Source organism: Botryllus schlosseri, chromosome 4, assembly GCF_051294905.1.
Source record: "Botryllus schlosseri isolate E-star chromosome 4, Bs_hap1, whole genome shotgun sequence".
NCBI classification, from domain to species: domain Eukaryota; kingdom Metazoa; phylum Chordata; class Ascidiacea; order Stolidobranchia; family Styelidae; genus Botryllus; species Botryllus schlosseri.
Window position 1 is genome coordinate 27,954,539 of NC_137239.1, and position 20,336 is coordinate 27,974,874.

Genomic DNA, 20,336 nt, shown 5'->3' on the forward strand with positions numbered 1-20,336 from the left:
GTCAAACTCGAGTCACCTTTTTCATATGACTTGACTTGACTCGAGTCACTTTGCTAAAATGACTTGACTTGACTTGACTCGGCGTATCAGGAATGCGGATTGACTCGTGACTCGGAGCAAAATTCACGAGTCAATTCCAAGTCATCAAGTAATCGATGTCGATGAAATCCCTCTATCCTGCATATGGTCGGATTGTTCGCGAAACGCTGGCGTAACCCGTGAAAGCGACCAATCATTCAACGATCGTGCGTTTTACTGAACCTCCATTGTTCTCTCACAAATAAATTGACCACAAATGAAGTGATCGAAGCATACAGCTTACGAAAAATGGATATTTCTGTTCTCTCGTCTTATACATTAACCAAACCTCTTGTTTTATTGACATTGAATTCGAATATAGTTTATATAGTCCTCAACTATTGGCGCACGCTCGAATATGGTCATATCAATTTGTTAATGGGTAAGGTAAGGCATGGCATCTTATTAATTCGCTTCTCTAGTCTCTATTTTGGCTGGTAACTAAACTGAGGCTATGTAGGCCTACTTAATTACGTAGTTTAGCATTTCTAGGTATATGTGAGCGATACAGCGCCTTCTTGCTGGTATATTTGACTCTATATTCGTTCAAGGGTTCAGAATCAATAACCACGCAATATGTATTTCAGACAGCTAGCAAAATGTAATGACGTAAGCATGCCTCATACGCCGAAAAGGCAACTTGACTTGAATTGTGACTTGACTCGTGACTTGACTTGACTTGACTCGAGTCACCTCCAAAAATCGAGAGACTTGACTTGACTCGAGTCATCTACGAAAATCGATTGACTTGACTTGACTCGAGTCAAAATCTGCAATGACTCGAAATGACTCGTGACTCGAAGGTAGTGACTTGATCCCGACACTGCTTCTTGGTCGTGCGTTCAAAATATGTTACTGTTGCGTAATAACTCAAATGCAGCTGCGTTAGACTGCGGTTGTTTCGGCGCGGTACACGACCTTCTCGATGAGTGCCGATGTTCCAGGCGTCGAATCCTGTGTGCTCGACAAAATCTGCATATGTGAACTCGGCAAACGTTGCGTAACAGTCTTGCATTCAATTACAATCAAGCAACCAAAATGTGAAACTTAAGATTTGCTTTCAGAATACTAAGATGCTTTCAGGCAGCGATATTTGCAATAGTGCTCGCTCGCCCAATGCTCGATGGAATGGAGCATGTAACAACAGCAACGACGAAACATATAGACGTGCGAATAGACGAATAAACATTAATCAAACAATCAAAGCGAAGAAAAGCAGACAATTAGAATGATTTTAAAAAAAGAAATGCGAATAAAGGACAGTTGAATAGCGAAGGGACTCCCTAAAACCAGCATGAGCCGCCTCATCAAATAAAGAATAAAAAATAACAAGGGCAATTACAAACAGCAGTAATTGGCACAGAAGCCACAGATCACAAAAGACGCGCACTAGTTACACCTTCTTGTGTTCCACAAATACTGTGTAACATACGCATATAGTGTTCAAATAGTACTTTTTGATCTCCCCACTAACGCAACTGTAACTCTGTCAAGGAAGCGTCTTAATATGTTTCTTCGTTTACCTTGGTGTGCAATTTGACTTGTTCTGCTAATGTTTACCGCACCAATCTGCATTACAATATACAGGAAATTGGCGAGAATGTTTGAACGTCTAGTGCAGCGATTATCAACCGGGGGTCCGCGAAGCATTTTCAGGGGTCCGCGAGACCTCTGAATTTACAAAATGGTTGATAACCTAATTTGTATGCATTAATTAGGAAAATCACGAGGCAGTTTAGCTTCATTACTGGTAAAACTCCAGGACTCACATCAACAGATTGCATGGCCGTCCGAAATGAAATATCCTACTGTGCGAACTCCTTTTAATTGTTAAATTGCCATATAGCCTATACTGACACAAACATATTGCTGTTTAGAGATGTTTTGTTGGGGATTGTGGAAAAATAAAAAGTTGGAGTAATATTCCCGTTTATGTGTCTTCTTTTTTGGGATCCCTAAGCATGAGGGGCGAAAATTTGTGTCGAGCTTGGTAAGGGAGCCACTGATTTGGACCTACCATATGACCTCTTTTAGGGGGATTTGTCCTCTTTTACTCACATTTCGTTAGTTGCTTATCCTTTCAACAAGACTTTTAGGCGAGATTTATTCCAAAAAATTACTGTAGCCATGCTGAATTGCTGGATTAAAAAAGCGCTTTCAACAACTTGCCCTGCCAACCTAACCTTCTCGATTGTCATCGCAAACATTGTTCGACGTTCTCTGTAGCATATGGGACTTTTTTTAAAAGCTAGGATCTGTCGCAATTTTTCTGGCGCAAGTTCGAATTTAATAGATCCATTAGTTGGATCAGTTTCGAGCATCTTTACGGTTGTATATAATATCAATGATATTTCGTATTACAAATGTCACACTCTCGACGAGCATTCCTTATTGGCAAAAGTTAAGGGAACCGCAAAGTATTCATGGGCTGAATCTGAAAAATATAATTGAATTGTTTCTGTGTATGTTTTTGTAACTTTTGATTTTCTTTTTGCGTCTCTTGACTGCAACTATGTATGTACCAAAGAAACGTGGTAGTTATTGCTATGATGGCCACCAAGTGTATAGTACTTAGCACGTTGAAAGGACACTTGGTGGACATGTCATAGCAAGTCACTTGTTAAGTTGTTATCTGAACTTAAGGCCTGAAGGTGGGCTGATCTAAAGGTGTCTAAAAACAGCTGTTGTATCTATTAACATCGACAAATTTACAAAGTCTTCCAGAGTTGGATATCGCAACTAGCTAGTTAGTCAAATGTGAAGGGCACGATTAACTGCAGATATATCATTGAACTCTTTGCGCCAGCGAGAGAGAGTAACTTATGTCAGTGGTTCCCAAACTTTTTCAGCTTGTGGCGCACTAGAAAAATTAATAAAATCTCGCGGCACATTTACAAAATAAGGAAACATTCTTTAAAATGCGATGGATGTACTTGTTTTTGTTTATACCCGAGCACGAGCACATACGGCTGAAACGAGGGTGCATTGTTGACAAACATACTCGCATTTCGTCGTCAATTCGTCCACAGCTTTTGATTTAAGGCGAAATAGAAAATCATGGTCGCATAGCCATGTGGTTGTAATTGACATTATTACTGTGATTGCGTTTGTACCGATCATCGAATAGGATTCCCTCCAATTGTCCGTTGAGCTTACTGAGAACAGCTGACCCATTGAATAGGGCTTTATCGCAGATAACGCAGAAATGTTCTTGGTTATCTTAGGCTCCTGAACGATTAAACCAGCCGCACTGAAAATATTCTTCTTTATTACGTTCAGGTTTCTACTGTTCTGTCTCTTTTTGTTTAGATATAGCCTATTGACCCCATCAAAATACCTTTCTAGAATTAAATTCATATTGAGGGTTATAAAAACTGAGATATAAACAAAGAAATCCATAATATATCGTCTTTAGCCTACCGGGGTTCGGAGTCAGGTCAACCTTGCCGTTGGCAGGGGTAATATAACTAACCCAAACGATCGGAGTGCAGAACTAATAATCGAATTCAGGGTAAACATGACGTAGAAATTGACCTACTTTACCGCCAAAGCCATAATGGTTTCATCGTCACATGTGCTAATATAATCGCTCTTAAAGCAGATAGAACGCTTTCCGAGATTCTAAAAATATTCGCGGAACGCCAGAGAATCTGCCGCGGCACAATATAGTCTGGGAATCACTGTCTTATGTGGTATGGTATTTTTACATTTGAAGTAGCCAAATTTATGCATCAATATTTTTCAAATGAATTGCCTCTTGCGTTTAATGATTTCTTCGTCCTTGCTCAAACTGTTCACTCACACAATACCAGATTTTCTTCCAAATGCAACATCTATTTTCATCGACCCACCAGTAACCTCACAAAGAAATCGATCGACTATGCCGGTCCTGTCATATGGAATGCTATACCTTCATCAATACGGGACCTCCCATACCACTCCTTCAAAAAGGAATTATTCAGTCACCTCATCTCCCATTACCAATGATCCGCTAGTCTCACACCAAATTTTTAGTTTCTTCAGTATTTTATTTTTATGCTGAGCTGAATTGATTGATCCCAACCAGTGCATCCAAATTTATGACACGATATCTGTATTTATTAATGCAGGGTGTGATCAGACTAGTTGACCCTACCCAGAGTCATATCGGTCACACCCTGTCCTATACCGTTAAGTTCATATATTGTTGTTTCATGTGCCAATGATGTTTTCTTTACGGTTGGACAAATCTCTCTCTCTCTCTCTCTCTCTCTGGTCCACCGCTGCAAGACCAATGAAGTCCGGCTGGTCGACTCTGTAATTACCCAAGTATTGAAGGTAGGGCTGGGCACAATGATTCGAGTATTCGAATCTGAATCTAGTACTAATTTTAATGATTCGAGTCGAGTAGTAAGAGACGATTTTTCCGAGTACTAAAATTATACGCTCCCCGTCACTGAAAGTGAATTTATCAACGGAGATTATAGTATTGATGGTATTTTCCACTGTAGAAGCATTGAAACCTTGATTAGTCGTGTCCGAGCATACGAAACATATAGTACAAAGCTATAAACCGTTGCTGGAAATAACACATTTGCGAACTACTGATCATCCGACAGCGTTGCCACAAACTTCAACGAAATCGGCATGGTCGAAAAATTCCAAAGTATATTTACAGTGATGGATAACAGACGTTATATTCTTGTGGAGGCATAAAAGGTACATATTTGAACTTTGGCATATTCCAGTCTGCTATGACGTCATAATGAGGGATACTCGAATACTCGACTCGACTCGAAGCAAAATACGTGATTCAGAATCGTATCACTCAGTTACTCGATTTTGCCCAGCCCTAATTGAAGGCTGATCTAGGCTGCTCATCGGACCCGTTCCGCGTAAACAGTGTGTGACAAAACCCTAGAACGAAAGTGAGCTGTGCTACATAAATCTGCAGTTGGGGTATCATATATAGAAGTATATATCATTTATGGGGCAGCCGTGCTCTATACTGGTCCCTGTGACAGTTATATAATTGTGATATAGCTAGCTTTTCTGTCTCTGGCCGCTTCGGCGAACGGACGCACAATAAAGTCTCTGCATCACTTGTTGAATCGTGAGTGATCAACTATAGAGTACAGATAGAGGTCTTCTACAATTGATAATTGACACCGAATACTCACGAATACCAATCCAACCGTCATCGTGACATTTAGATTCAATCAAAATATGTCTCCTGTAAACAATACGTCTGGACCTGTATCATCACCGAGAATTAAACAAGTCATTCGCGAGTTCAAAGCATAAACGCAAGAAGAAGGGTATCGGGAAATGATATCCAACAGATTCATTCATAAATTCCGGCGATAAATAACAGCAGACGAATATAACAACCAATAACGTAACACTGCAACCACGCCAAATTTTGAAATAGTGACAATTTTTATCCCGCATGAGTGTTCCGTAAGCGAGGGAACCTATGCTGTATTTGCCTACATATTTACGTAAATCATATTCATCGGGTAAGCGTGTCATAACAGCATCTCTCAATACATGCATCATTCCCGGTTCGATATGATACTATAGTTGACTTGACCTTTACAGCGTGTCGAAAAGAACGAGGCACGGAAATAGACTCAGCAGGGCAACGATCAGAGATCCGACCACGGTGCTGCTTCCCGAAGTAGCTGAAATGAAATTTTGCATGGATATGGAGAGATTACACTCTTGGACATTGTGATAATTCTACAGTTGTCTCATTAGACAAATTAAAGCGAAATGCAGGCAATCTATTCTCATTTGTGAAATGTTTCTATACGCTAATTTTCATTCTAATCTAATTTCTGGTTGTCCTGAAAATGCTGCAGGAGCACTGTATAGCTCAAAACGAACCAATACGGCAGAGATTTGTTCGAAGTGGGCCAGTGGCGATCGGTGTTACTGTTTACAGCTCTGTCATTGGTGAGATCTACCCAGCCAGAGGGTCAGGACAAATAATCATCAATCACGTCTCACAGTTCACAGATCATTTGTTTGTTTTATTCACACGCAATAGTGTCGCTTATCGCCTATAAGATCATTTGCGTCACGGCAGTAACTTCCGTAATCATCAGAGTCTTTAGGTCTTCGTAATATTTCGGAAGACATCATCAATCACGTTCCACAGTTCACAGATCATGAAAACTACAATTCCAAAAAGCTCTTAAGTACGTTTAAAGCCGAAACAAGAATGAAAATTTCGATTCGGGCTGATAAGACCAATACCGAAGGAACGTCTTAAATACATTGTGTCGTAACGACTTATACTTATTCGTAGTACTCAAGTAGGTTTTGACTACTTGCAATACTTACTCAAGTGGTTATGATTTTAGACTACTTCCACTTTTACAATTTTCAGTATTTTAGGAAAAGCTAATGATAAGTACTTTGATCACATCTATAGGTAATGACGAAAGGCCGAAAATGTCTGAAAGTAGGGTAAGATAGTTCTCCGATCACACTCCTACACTAAACAATTATGCCTATCAGAAAATTGAATAATTGAAAGGTAAATTCACATTGAAATAAACTCGAATTTTTCGGCTGACACTCGTCAGGAACAGGGGACAGCTGAAAATCGTCGGTAACTAGTAGAGGATTGGAAAGAACATTGTATACAACATTCGTATCACCAAATATAACGTCACCGGTATGAAATTTCGAATAATCTAGGGAGGCGAAGAGATCGCTTAAACTAAACGTATTATTTTAGATGGTGCACGAACTCCTTCTGTTGGGAAAAAACTTGGTTGGCATATTTTGATGGAAGTCGACTCCGAGGCACACAAATGAAAGTGTGAGCGGCATCTCCCGACGACGCGAAATCAGTCGTTTCCGTCATTTTTCGCACAAACAGAATTGTTCAACAAATGTCTGCCAATGGCAGAATTCATGGCCTTTGCCTGTTCTAAATCAAGCTTCAGGCGATGAGTAAAAAACGAGATTTTCTGTTAAAATAAATCTATGGACATGTTGCTTTATGCGACCCTGAATAATGAATAAATCACTGATAGATCACTTACTAGTGATTGGGGCACCCGTGGAATTGGATGCTCCCTCCGGTTCGGGCACGGGAGATTCGGTCGCTTTTGTAGAGGCGGGTGTTTTCGAAGTCATATCGGTGGACACAAGAGTAGCAGTGGTGGTGGCGCGCGCGATGGTCGTAGTCTTACAATCCGGAGATGTCGAGTTATCCGGACAGGGGACAACAGCTGAAAATCATAAATTCCCGTTAATGCTGCTATATCGTGTAACAATCATTTCTGACGAAAGTCGTTCGGCGCTTGGCTGAATTTCGTTTTAGACTTCAGAACCGTCCCATAATAATAATTCTAGTATTATTTCTGGTATTCCTCAAAATGCTACAGGTAAACAGTATAATGGGAAACGAACCAAGTTTGCTGTACAGACATTTGCCATTATTATACTTACGAGAAGGAAGTCTAATTTGATACGAACTGAACTTCATTCAATGCCAAAATTTTCGCGAATTCCGCAATTCTAATCCTGAATCTGAAAATCTTCCAGTTTTCCAGGTCTGAATTGAGGCCCCTTCAATTACATACATTTCACAAAACATAGGCTGAAGCTACTTATCTCCCAGCGAAATCGATCGTTTTATTGACTCGGAAGGTATTTACAGCGGATATTGATAAGCGGGTGTCATAAATTCCAGAAGAAAAGCGGATCGATGCAGCAAATCGCATGCGACAACTGGAAATTGTACTCGAATCCTATATTAAGTGCACTGGTATAGCATTTTCCATCTTTCAGGGTTTTTGCAGTGGGGCAAATTTTCGAAGAAACATCATCTATTTATCGATAAGACAATGAGTTGCTATAACATATACTTCTATAATATGGATATTAATTGAATATCTCCCCTATTTATAAGCATTCGTTAAGAACTGATGTGTTTTAAATAAGCAGTGTAATGGCCGTAATACCATTTTTCACGTCGACTGCATGGAGGGTGGGACATTATATACACTCCATTAGTTTAGATTAATGAACTGAATTTTTCAAATGACGAAGAAAAGATATAATTTAGTTATTTTATCATTGCGAAGCGCGCGTTTCACAATTTGAAATCGTAAATTGGTACTCACCTTCGCCGGCCGATGCATACTGGCATTTCAGAATAATTGCACACAGGCATAGGACGAATATCTTCATTTTTGACTGTGTTGCGATGCTACCAAAATTAAAACCCGATCAATTCAAAAAGATCACCTATAAATAAAAGCAATGTTACACATTTCCATATCAAAGTTCTAAATCGAGCTCAAGGAATCGATGGACTAAATTAAACTCTCCGAGCTCATGTAGCGAGCCTTATTGGATCTGTCTGCGCTGATGCAGTCGAATACGTAGGTTCAACCAATAAATCAAAAATCAATACACCCAAGCAGAGCGCATAAGCTCGTTTCTGAAGACCACGCCCGTGCTGTGGAACCAGGCGTCAGCTACGATCAGACATGTGTTTTAAATAGCTGGAGGCTATTGTCAGAGACTACATCGCATTTCCTATCGATGAATCGAGAACGGCCTGTTTAATCGATGATGCAATCAAGAAGAATTCCAAGCATTTCCGTGGCTACTTTCTACATTTTGGCGCTATCTTTCTAGATTAGACTTCATTTGGTGTCACTGAGGGTTCACATTCGAGCTGCTCTATTCAAGTAGCCTAGACGCTGTAGCTGTGTATTTACAACTGAGCGTATCCAGCTATACACTCTCATATCAATACTAAATTTTACACAACTAATCATCGGAGATTCGTAGTGATCAAGGTGTACACAGCATAATTACTATCCACATGCGCTCCTACCATGTATTTGTGGATTATGATCAACGTCACTCATTACTGAGCCATGAAATTAACGAAAAATGGATATGATTGCGTGGGGATAAAACTGACCAATCGCGGTTGTAAATAACAATCTTTATTTAGGGTATCCCCGGACAACTTGATGGTGACTATAGCTGCTGCACAAGAAAAGTAATTCCGATGTCGCCTTCCTTTTCCTGACTTCGACAACTATAGATATTTGTAGTTAGTGATAAATAGAAAGAAATGCCAGTAATCCAATTCTAATCTAGTTTGTGAAATCTTTCTATGCGCTCATTTTCTATCTAATCTAATTTCTGGGCTTCCTGAAAATGCTACAGGAGAACCGTATACGGGGAAACGAGTCAAGCTTCAATTACAGACATTTTCATGCATATTAGAATAAACTATGATATGATATGAACTGAGCTTGGTTTTGCAGTATTTCCAAGTCTTTGCAAATTCAGTAATTCTAATCTAATCTCATTTAGTAGGCTAATATCTGTGTAGCTATAATTCTAATTTCAATCTACTGTGGACAAGCTGAATATTATCCAGCTTTTCTACTCTACACCCGACACACAGTATAGTAACGTAAGCACGAGCGAGCCTAATGAATATTTTACAACTGCCGCCTTATCTAAGTGCAGTCAGGCTGATCAGCTGTTTGCGACCTAGTCACCAAACAAGATATATAGCAGTACTGTGGAAAATCTGTTTCGAATTGCAGATACCAATGCCTGGCTGGATTGCAATGGCCTAGTACGCACCCCCTTGTACTCATACATGCCACCATGTAATCTCGACATTCTTAAAGCATCCCTTTATGTCAGCGGTCGGGAACCTATGGCTCGCGAGCCATATATGACTCTTTTGGGTGTAAGATATGGCTCTTTGCCAAATATTTAATTTTTTACTGAATTGATCAATATTGCAGCATCCTGTTGGTAAATTTTTATCACGACCAGAATAATTATTCTCGTGACCGTATGAACACGGGAGATAAAGAAGATGCCGTATTCAGGGTTAGGTGCTCGGACCCTCTTTTCAAAATCTCCATATTAAAGTTACTGTCGCGCCGGCGGCCGATATCACTCGCGAATTAGATGTACTCGACTCGAAATCTTGGATTGCACGATACGTTGATTGATCATTGAGAACAGCAGATATGGCTATCACAGCGCAGTTATAGAATATAGGCCTACGCACTGTCTTCCTGATCTACGGCTCGAAATGAACCGCCCTGGAAACTCGAAATACAAATACCGCCATAGCTATCCACGTACTTGATTGGCAAGTCGCTTTGTAGTACCGGTGATAAAATATAGGCGTGTAGCGCAACGTTTTATGTTTCCGCCGAATACTTGGCCCGTCTGTGCCTACCTCTCGTTTTGGGCTTCATTGTCGAATAATAAATTTGCAAATCGCCTAAATTTGGGAGGAAAATGCTGAAACTTCAGTCATTCATGAACAATAATGGATAGAAATACTAACTGTAATTGGTGGTTTCAAAATTTTCGTTCACTCATCCTGGCGACAGGTGACGAACTGCCTCACTTGCCTCCCCTGACCCCACGTCACTGATGTATCACACCGAACATTGGGGATTATACTGCTGTGGTGATCATGTTTGGCCCCACTTACGCATGTGATCATTGGTTCTCGCATTTAAACGGAGCATCACGACGAAGCTACGTTCTCGTAACTCAAGTTTCGCATGCTCGAATAAGGTTACCAGCATGATTAGTAGGCTACGAGTTTCTACCAAGAAAATGAGGCGCACACGACGAATCTTCATGTAGTGAGTCTGTATAAGTGCTACAATAGAGACTACAGTCTCTATAGTGCTACCATCACGCCTCAAATTTTCAATTGAGACGTAACAGTTCATTGACATGTATGGCTCTTTGAGAGTTTAAGGGTGGATTGCACAGATGTCGATTAATCCCTAATCGCCGATTAAACGTCAGTAATCGGCTGGCTTCCGTGGCACAGATGCCGATCTGCCACTAATCGGTGAATTTTAATCGGCCAAATGTTATCCGCCGAGAGAGGTGTCTAGAAAGTTAATCGGCTGTGTGCTTCGCGTTGACTGCGGTCCGGGCTGGCTATAGGTACACCAGTATTTGGTATTGAGATGGTGTTAACTGGATGCTCTGACGTGCAGTTGCGGTATTAGCTGAAAATATTGTACTCAGACACTACTACAACTGTTGGCGCATATTATGGGCGTGGGCCTACCACAGCCGATAGTACCTTATGCTATGATTACCGGTATGACATTTTTTACAGACTGTACAGTGTACACTGTACAGAATTCGATAGTATACTTTGGTAATAAAATACGAGGACGGAAAATTGCAACAGACAAGAAGAGTTTAGAATAATTGAATTGATAGAAGAATACATTGAAACCAAGGAAGACAAAAAGACTGATGGCAAAACAAAAGATGCGGCCTGAGATGTAATGAGTAAGAAATATGCAGCTATGAATACTAGTCCTGCGCGTGCAGCCGTACAACTGGCCAAATCCAGAATGTATTGAAAAATTTGAAACGAAAAGCAAAAAAGATATATGCATCACGACGCGTCGAACGGGCCAAAACTGGCCCACCTCCAGTTGACGAACTCCTTGGAAAAGGTTTTTGATAGGTAATTTTACTGGCAATTCTTTAAAATTCGCAGTAGGAGATGTATTGTTTCCATCCGTGTTTATCGTGACTCTCTGCGTGCTTCATACTCACGTTTTAACGCTCGTTTTGAACTGAATAGACAAATTTTGATGATTATGAAAAACATGGATTCATTGTCTTTTTGTAATTCACAACAAACTAACCACAGCCAGAGACTGCTGCACGTCATCAGCTATACGAAAACGACACATGGGGAACACTGCTTGGCAAATTCCTAATCTGAAATTGATTTTTATAGCACTGGTATATTTATTATCACTATTCAGACCTTATTCCATCTCAAATTGAATGTTTGAAACATCGGTATGACTACGATTGCGTATTCAATAGTCACGTGATCAATGGTGAGTGCATTTAGGACATCAACTTTTTTAATATGTTACAACCAACGGCAGAGGAACTTGCATCCAATTTTAACTTGCAACAGTCTGGCTTTGCTACTGTGCGTGTGCAGGTGCCTTAGCAGTATCGTTGGCCATTATTATTGTTAGGCTTGCAACTTGACTTGAAGATTTGACTTTGAGTCAGGATTTCTCATATCGTATGTCATATTGAAGCAGTGACTCGAGTCAAATCCATTCATCCTATTAAAACTCGAGTCAAGTCATGATTTTAGTCCTCCATCCTTCCTATGTTTCGCGGGGTCAAGATAAACCGTGAAAAAATCATTTGAAAGTAACTTATCTAATGTATTTCTAACTAAAATTTTTAAATAAAATGTTTATTCAGATGCATATTCCGAAGATTCAGTTTGCACCTTCATCATCGACGAGGATGTGAACACAGAGGCTGGTTCTTCATGTCACAACAGCGATGGTAAGTCGAGGTACTACTTTGAAATCCATATGAATAGTGTTGGTACTAACATAGCCACACGAATACTTCAAATAGAACATTGCGGGTTGTTTTGATTGTCATGAACATTCCTCTATTGAATTTGAACTCTATGGAATCAATACAACTGTTGTTAACCATAGTTTTCTTGCAGCAAATGAAATTGCTGCCTTTTCGTTGCTGATGGCGATGTGACGCTTCCTTCAGTTCCCTCGACAGACTTCAGGATGGAACACCAGACCGGTAAGTGTTAGCATACAATGATGGTGATGCAACCCAGAGTTTATTCATTACTACATTCAGATATGCAAGATGAAACAGAGAACACAAAAAGCTCAACGGCAATTGTCTTGAAAAAGAGAGCCAGGTGTGTTGCTGAAAAATCGTATTTTAACTATAATGTTGGTGATCAAAATGTGGTGTTCAGAAATGAGCGTCCTGGAAATGGCAAAGGAGCAGCATGATATCAGAATGAAATATTTTGAATTACAGATGCATATCAAGTACCAGAAACTGGAAATGGAAAAAGAACTGCAAAATTGAGAAAATACAGCAACAAATCGAAATAGCACAAAAACCAGACTTGGACAACTAGTTAATTGGCTGTATAATTAGAATAGTAAGTGCAAAATGCCAGTAATATATTTCTGACTTAATTTCTGGTTTTGCTGAAAATTCTACAGTAGAACTCTACAATACTTAGTAGAGTTGTGCAGATTACAAAATTTTCACATATTCATTCAGTAATCCCTATTTTGATTTAATTGAAAAATAACTACTGTGTCTAAAATTCTATTCTAATTTGGAAAAATATGCAGCCATAATTATCATCATAGTCTAATAATTTTGAAAAGCTGATTTTCTAGTTGTCCAATTCTGACTACAGCATAGGTTACTGGATCTCGTAATAAAAATAATTGACGAGGAATTGAATGTGTGGTTATTGGTGTTCAAACACGAGATGAAATACTCAAGACATTGTAGAGAAGTGATTTTGAACAATCTGTCTGCGCTGAAGTCATGCTCGGTTGTGCCTTCACGTTATCGGTGTCGCTAACCTCCAGGGTATATTCCAATGGATTTGCTCGGTCTTTGACCAATCTTCTTGGCACTCTCTCTTCTGCTAGGCTCTCTAACATCTGGAGGGTAGCAAGAACATTGAGGTATGGATCCATTGTTATTCTCAGTCGATATTGCACTATATTAATGTAGCTCTCTATAAAACAGGTTGTATTGAATTTTATGGTTGACCAAATTCTTGATAAACTGAAGTGGGGTTCGGCTGTCAGCAAACAAGATTACTCAACTGGGTAACAGCAGATAACTTTGCATTGCAAAATTGTAACATAAATGCATTACTGTTGGTACAGCACTTGAGCACATGTATGCATATGACTTATTATATGATAACATCGTCACATTGCACAACAGTTAGATCCTTGCAATGGCTGAAATTTACTTCTACACTCCCGCAGAGCCAATTGTCATTGGTATGGAGAAATCAAAATGGTACGGTATGCAAATGTGTGTGTATGAGCTCAATTTGTATATCTTCACATTGGTGAAGCGGCTATCATGACTAATGCACCAATAAACACAAAATATAGTTCTATCTGAAAAGTATCTATCTAGATCTAGATATCCCTGAGTAATGAGATAAATGTCATGCAATATACGAAATTTGCAGTAGAGTTTCTGGCACAGCAATACCGGTATAAGACGATGATTTTGGTACGCTATTCCTACAATACCTCTTTTCATAACCTCAAAACGTTTGTTCTGACGTTCATAACCTTACACTGTGCAGTAGCAACAGCTTAGTTAGCTGCTATACGCACATGACATCAACTAAACATACATATCTATGAAGAGCTCATCTCTCCGTTATGACGACACAGTTCATATCGCCACCGAACGAAAACAGCTGATTGCTAACGTACGTCATTTGCGTCGATTTGCGTCAGTAATCCGCGATAAGATAACTCACAGGCGAATCCGTATCTGTACCACAGAGTCACCAGGTGACCTTGCTCGCTGATTAAATTATCGCCGATTAAGGCAATCGGTGATTACTTTTCAATCGGCATCTGTGCAATCCACCCTAAGTGGAAAAAAGTGGGTCGATATGGCTCTTCGGACGAAAAAGGTTCCCGACCGCTGCTTTATGTACTACACTGACTTATCTTCAACTGAACCATGTAGGGTTGCATTTGAAATCAAAAATCAAAAGCAAACATTTCTAAAACAAGGCCCTTGTTAAAAACATGTTTTTTTTTATGTTTTTTCAGCCATGACGTCATGAATATTCAATTTTGACGTCATAGTAGCTTGACTTTGACAATTGAAAATATAAGGCAAATATAGCTCATTTGACGATATATCTACGTACTATATCTGTTGAACCGACTATTTTGAGGGTTCCAACCATCCCATATCATATACGTCGGCTATATTGGTAGGCTAATTGGTAGGCTAATTGTCCACAGGATCATAAAACATGTTTTTGGGAAAGTGTTTACACAATTATGGCATAGTTTTACAACTTAAAAAACAAAATTGTGTGGGGAATGGTGATGTCGGGCACGGGCGAATAGCTTACTTTGAAACAACAACAACATTTAGAAACTGAAATAAATTTCAGGATTTCTAAATACTTTACTTATCGTTATTCCGAAATCTCAAATCAGAGCGCGGGCAGCTAAATACGATCTCGTGGGTTGCGTGTTGGCGACCCCTGATGTAGAGGCAGACTGTATCCATGCATTATGAATATGCTGCTCTGTGTCATCACAATCACAAATCTTCACGTGATAAAATGAGGATTAAATCTAACTTGAGTGGATCACATGTCTACAAATGAGTAACTAAAATTGCATTCAAATAGAGGAATTCTGGATGTAACACCTGTCCCGGCAGGGTGCCAATTCCGTCATGCGCGAAAGCATAAATATAGGCCGCGCTCGGAACCACAAACGTGACGGCACAGGCAGTCTGCGAGGCACGTGTTCTCAGAGCTCGCATATTCAGGTCAGCGCTGTTACATTGGAAGTATGTCAACATCAGGGATATCTAGAAACTAGCAGTTCTAGATATCCCTGGTCAACATCTCCAACTCCATCTGTGTCCATTATGCATATGAAATCCACTAGATGTCAGTATTACACAAAATATCTTTCTAGTTACATGTCGACGATACAAACAGTCCAATACGCGCCCTGTAGCTGTAATGATAAGTCAAATCATCATCATCATCATTGGTTTATTAGCAATTTTATCAGTTCAATACACCACAAAAATGCGATACAATGAAAAGACAGGAAGATGTCGAAGCGACAAGGAGTAGTCTATGGAATCTGACACCCACCTTGGCCTAGGCGATGTAAAGAGGAGGCATGCACACTGAATGAAAGTAAAGAAGATAGTATAGAAGAAGAATGCGACAAGAAATAGCCGTGATATCGAAAATGACAATATGATATGTTTTGCATCGTCGTATTTCCTCGGCATCAGCTCTGCGAAAGAGAGCTCGTCTCGTTATAGACCGAAATCTCAAGTTTTGCGCGAAATATCAATTTGACCGAGTTCGATGCTGCCTGATTACTACTAAATAAATACATACCATCCTCAAGATTACCGGACCACGACTGACATATCGATCTCGCTTCCCATGACATGCCGCCCTATTTCTTGTCGCTTACTTTTTCTATACTATCTTTCTTACTTTCATTCAGTGTGCATGCCTCCTCTTTACATCGCCTAGGCCAAGGAGAGTGTCTGATTCCATAGACAACTCCTAGTCGCTTCGACATCTTCCTTTCTTTTCATTGTATCGCATTTTCTGTTGTGTAATTGCTAATAAACCAATGATGATGATGAGATGATAGTTATGAAACTAAACGTTTGACATCCAACATAGCTGCACAATACGTAGGCACTCTCATGTCGCATCAACACGGAATTTCACTATTGTTTTGGTAGGTATGCAAACTTGATATGATGAAATAATTAGTACATTTGTACACAAATATGGCGTCATAATAATATTTCGATATTTGGTCACCCTTAGAGTTACCATACGTCCTCTTTTAGGAGGATTTGTCCTCCTTTTTCAGGTTTTTGAAAATGTCCTCCGAGGACGCCAAAATGTCCTTATTTTTGGCAATTCGTCCTTCTTTACAGCTTTTAGAGCTAAGATAGCGGATGGATTCGATTGAAAATGGGCATAAATGACGCTAAATAGGAAATTCGTGGTTCAAACGAAAGTCACTACCTTTTTTTGTGAACCAACGTATAGTGTGATAGAAAAACTGTAGTTCTGGAGTAGAGCCGGAAAGTAACCCTTGTCACCCGCACTATATCACATCCTAAGCTACGCGGGTCTGGTGTAAAGGTTCTCTGCAACTATTCCAGAAGTGTCCAATATAACGTTGAAAATTACATTTGGCAAAACCCGATAAATATGTTACCAAATCTTTTCCCGACATGTTGTGTGATGATACAAATATTTACGACGTGTGTGGTTCACCCAGACTTATGACGGTGCCAATGACGTTGTTAATGCCGATTTCCGTCGGATTATAACACATAAAGCTTGCTCAAGACCGCGGAGATAGGATATTCAGTTTAACTCACAGTTGAGTCGCCACACGATAATTTATACTTACACGATCGGTAGAGTAAATACATCAATTTTCCCTTGGGTTATAATTGATAATGTTGTGCCATATAAGTTGAAATCATTCCCTGTCATCTTGTATTTTGGAAATATACCAGCGTCTTGTGGTGCGCGGTTTCACGTTTTAAAGGCTCGGTTCGGACAGTTTAGCGCCAGGCTTCTAGATAAACGCTAAAATCGTGCATTTTCGATCATTATCATTCTCAGATAAAGCAGTGGGCGAGTTTATTGAGACGCGCGCACAATATATACCGGGGAGGTAAAAAGTGTTAGGCTGTTAGTTGTATTATGCATGCCATCCATAGTTTTTGTAGGCTAGCGTTTGCAAAAGAAACAAAATTTAATGACCAGTTATGCAATGACGGACGAAAATAGGGCTTCCTCTGAATCATCTCGAACGATATATTGATCCTATTCGGTCGCATGTATCCGATTCGGGGAGCCTTTATGGTTCTGAGTGGCGTGTTTATTAAGGTTCAAACCACGGTGCTTTTACTTTTCCATGTAACGTTTCTCGCCTCATCTTCATTAACCGTAGTGAATCCCTGACCTGATGTTCTTGCTTATGCCATCTTTAGTGTTTGGTAGATACATTGTACAAGGAGAAGCAGGCCATACTTTATAGGACTTGTCTATAGTATGGTAACGGTATGGTTACCATACGTCCTCTTTTAAGAGGATTTGTTCTCTTTTTTGAGATTTTGTCCTCTTTTTTGAAAATTTAGGTCAGAATTAGAGCAAATTGCGAGTGATATGCCGTAAATTAGCACAGAAGTGACGCTCCGACGGGTATTTCGGAGTGAAAAACGGTGATTTTAGCTCTGAGCGGAGAGAGTACCTTTTTTTTTAGTCACCGACCTAGCAAAAACGGTATTTTGAGCTCTGAGCGGAAAGATGACCTTTTTTTTAGTCAACCGACCACAAAGTGGAAAAAATTCACCGGTTTTTGAGAATTCTTCTCCGGTTTTGCAAGTCTCAGATTTCTGCAAAAGTGTCCTCTTTTTGGATTTCCAAAATATGGTAAGCCTAGATAACGGCGGAGTCTTTACTATTCCCTCCCCTAATGGTCGCGGCTTGCTAGCAAAGTTTTTCAAGCAATGTGCAATTGTGAACGATGAAGAACAGATCTTCCTTTGTAAATAATTTACATGTAGACCTATGCCTTTCCAAAACACTTCCAAGGATAGATTTACTCGAGGACTAGGGTCAAGCTCATCCATCTATGTTTGGTAGGCTAAATATATATAGTATGCCGTGTTTTATCTTTCAATTGCGTACGTGTTATGCAACATTGTTTGGTACGCCGTACAGGCGTGCATGTAGGTAGATAATTCGAAAGGGTGCGCGGTTAAAAAAAAGTTTGAGAACCCCTGATATAGATGGTCAGAGAGAAGGAGTCTTTACAGTCTTCTCGCGCGTGTGGGGTTACCCGTGGCCTACTAGTAGGTGGGCGAGTTCGAAGGGGGCCCAAAGGTATTTCGTGAATTAACACAATTGTTTTTAAAATTTGAAACTTTTACAATTTTCGCGCTGGGAGCTATTTAAAATTGCCAATTATCATGATTATGGATACTCCTCCCCACGAAAAATACGCATGATTTATATAAATGGGCGACAGCCATAACCACGCCACGACGCACCAAGACGTATGAAGTTTTAGGCCATGTAACATGCCACTCCGAGAAGTACGCCATTACGATCGGCAGTGATGAAACCTTGGCCGAAAAGGACTGCCTTTATGCTGACCGAAATCTTAGATATATATACATACATATAAGTATGTTTAATTGTCCAGGCGCCTAGATGGCTGACCGCGAATATTCCAGTCCTGGCAATCTGAACCCCACTATACAGAAAAAGATTATTTGCCGTCGGTGAAGAAATACCAATTTAAAATCGTGTGCATCTTTTAGTTAACGTTTGCACGATTTCAATATCTTTTATTATCATTGCAGACAAATCCTATATACCAACGGGTCTACCCGAATACGCTTAATTATTATTTACGGCTCGTAGATTTTCCAAGACAACTCGACCGGGAAATCTGATTACGTGAGCAGAGAGAGGATAAAAATATTGATAGCAAAATATTTGCAATTCCCTATTATATTGACCGATTCGGTCATGAATTATAGAACATTTTCGCGCTTAACGCAATTAGGCGTTATCAGCTGCCTCACTAAACCGTACAACAAATCTCACTAACAAGTAGCGGTCAAAAGGTCCAGTCTGACAGCGGTGTCTGGATGGCCCTGGGGGGCAGACAAAAAGCTGTTATGGCACTGGTTACCACAGGTCTGACTATGACTGACGACGACGTCGTGGCAAGAAAATTCCAGAGAAAGATGAATCGACAATCGAATGAAAATAGCAACGAATGGTGCTGTAAAAAACATCAGAAAGATACAGATACGACATTGTTACATTCGCGTTTGGCCGAGGTTGATGAGAGATTCACTGACTCCATTGGTCGTTTCGAAATCCACCTATCTGTTTACTGCAACGCATTGCATCTTGTTTGTCACGTTCCGCCTTGCAGACTTGGGCAACTAGAATTATCTAGTTGTCTAATTTCGCTATAATTAGGTCGAGATACAGGTAATCCAATTCGAGAAATGTTTCTGTAAGTTTACTTCTAATCTAATTTCTGATATTCCCTGAAAATCCTACAGGAGACTGTAACGCTGCAAGCTTGGCGTATAAACATTTGCCATTCTCGTGCTTATGAGATGTGCTCTGATTTGATTTGGGCTGAGCTGGATTTTTGTTTTATTACTTTATCCAATTCGAGATTTTATTAAATTTCCGATATTTTTCGTGTTAAGGAATTCTTCGGTAATTCAGTAAGTTTTAGTTTTCTAAGTCCGGTACATTTGGATAGAAATGCCGCAACCTGCCCAGTATCCATTCATAATTGGGTTTGGAAACCGGCTTTCTCGCCCGTGGTTGGGCTCTGTGGACAATGAACGGGAGTATAACCCTTGACCCAGCCACTGAGGTAACAGACTAACAGTAAACACCATAAACACCAAATGGGCGTGGTCTCGCGTACTAAAGGCACGTCGACGTCGACGTATATACAGACATTCCACCCGCGGGCTACATTTATAAATGATCATCAGTTATGATGGTAACGCATTAGTATCGAAAGATGAAATGGGGCGATAACCATGACGCTAACTTTTTAATGGTCCCGAGAGCTACCAATACC

At 40.0% G+C, this 20,336-nt stretch overlaps 2 protein-coding genes and 1 long non-coding RNA gene across 6 annotated transcripts in view; 1 reads left to right on the forward strand and 2 right to left on the reverse strand.

Moving 5' to 3' along the window:
- Positions 1-20,336, reverse strand: part of LOC145438357 (transcobalamin-2-like) — a 204,357-nt gene that overhangs the window by 132,147 nt on the left and 51,874 nt on the right. The gene's annotated exons all lie outside the window — the stretch shown is intronic.
- On the reverse strand, positions 5,387-8,331 carry LOC145438384 (uncharacterized). Its single transcript, XM_080315792.1, has 3 exons — positions 8,202-8,331; positions 7,116-7,304; positions 5,387-5,741 (listed from the first exon to the last, which is right to left on the reverse strand). The coding sequence occupies exons 1-3, from the start codon at positions 8,266-8,268 to the stop codon at positions 5,653-5,655; spliced, it is 345 nt and encodes a 114-aa protein (XP_080171918.1). The 5' UTR covers positions 8,269-8,331; the 3' UTR covers positions 5,387-5,652.
- On the forward strand, positions 10,840-14,553 carry LOC145437692 (uncharacterized). 4 transcript variants are annotated; one of them, XR_013914720.1, is made up of 5 exons: positions 10,840-11,575; positions 11,883-12,432; positions 12,605-12,693; positions 12,754-12,817; positions 12,878-14,553. It is a non-coding gene; the product is annotated as an uncharacterized LOC145437692 (long non-coding RNA). The 4 variants fall into 4 exon arrangements; XR_013914719.1 differs by having other exon boundaries at positions 12,346-12,432; positions 12,943-14,553; XR_013914721.1 differs by having other exon boundaries at positions 10,840-11,394; positions 12,346-12,432; positions 12,943-14,553.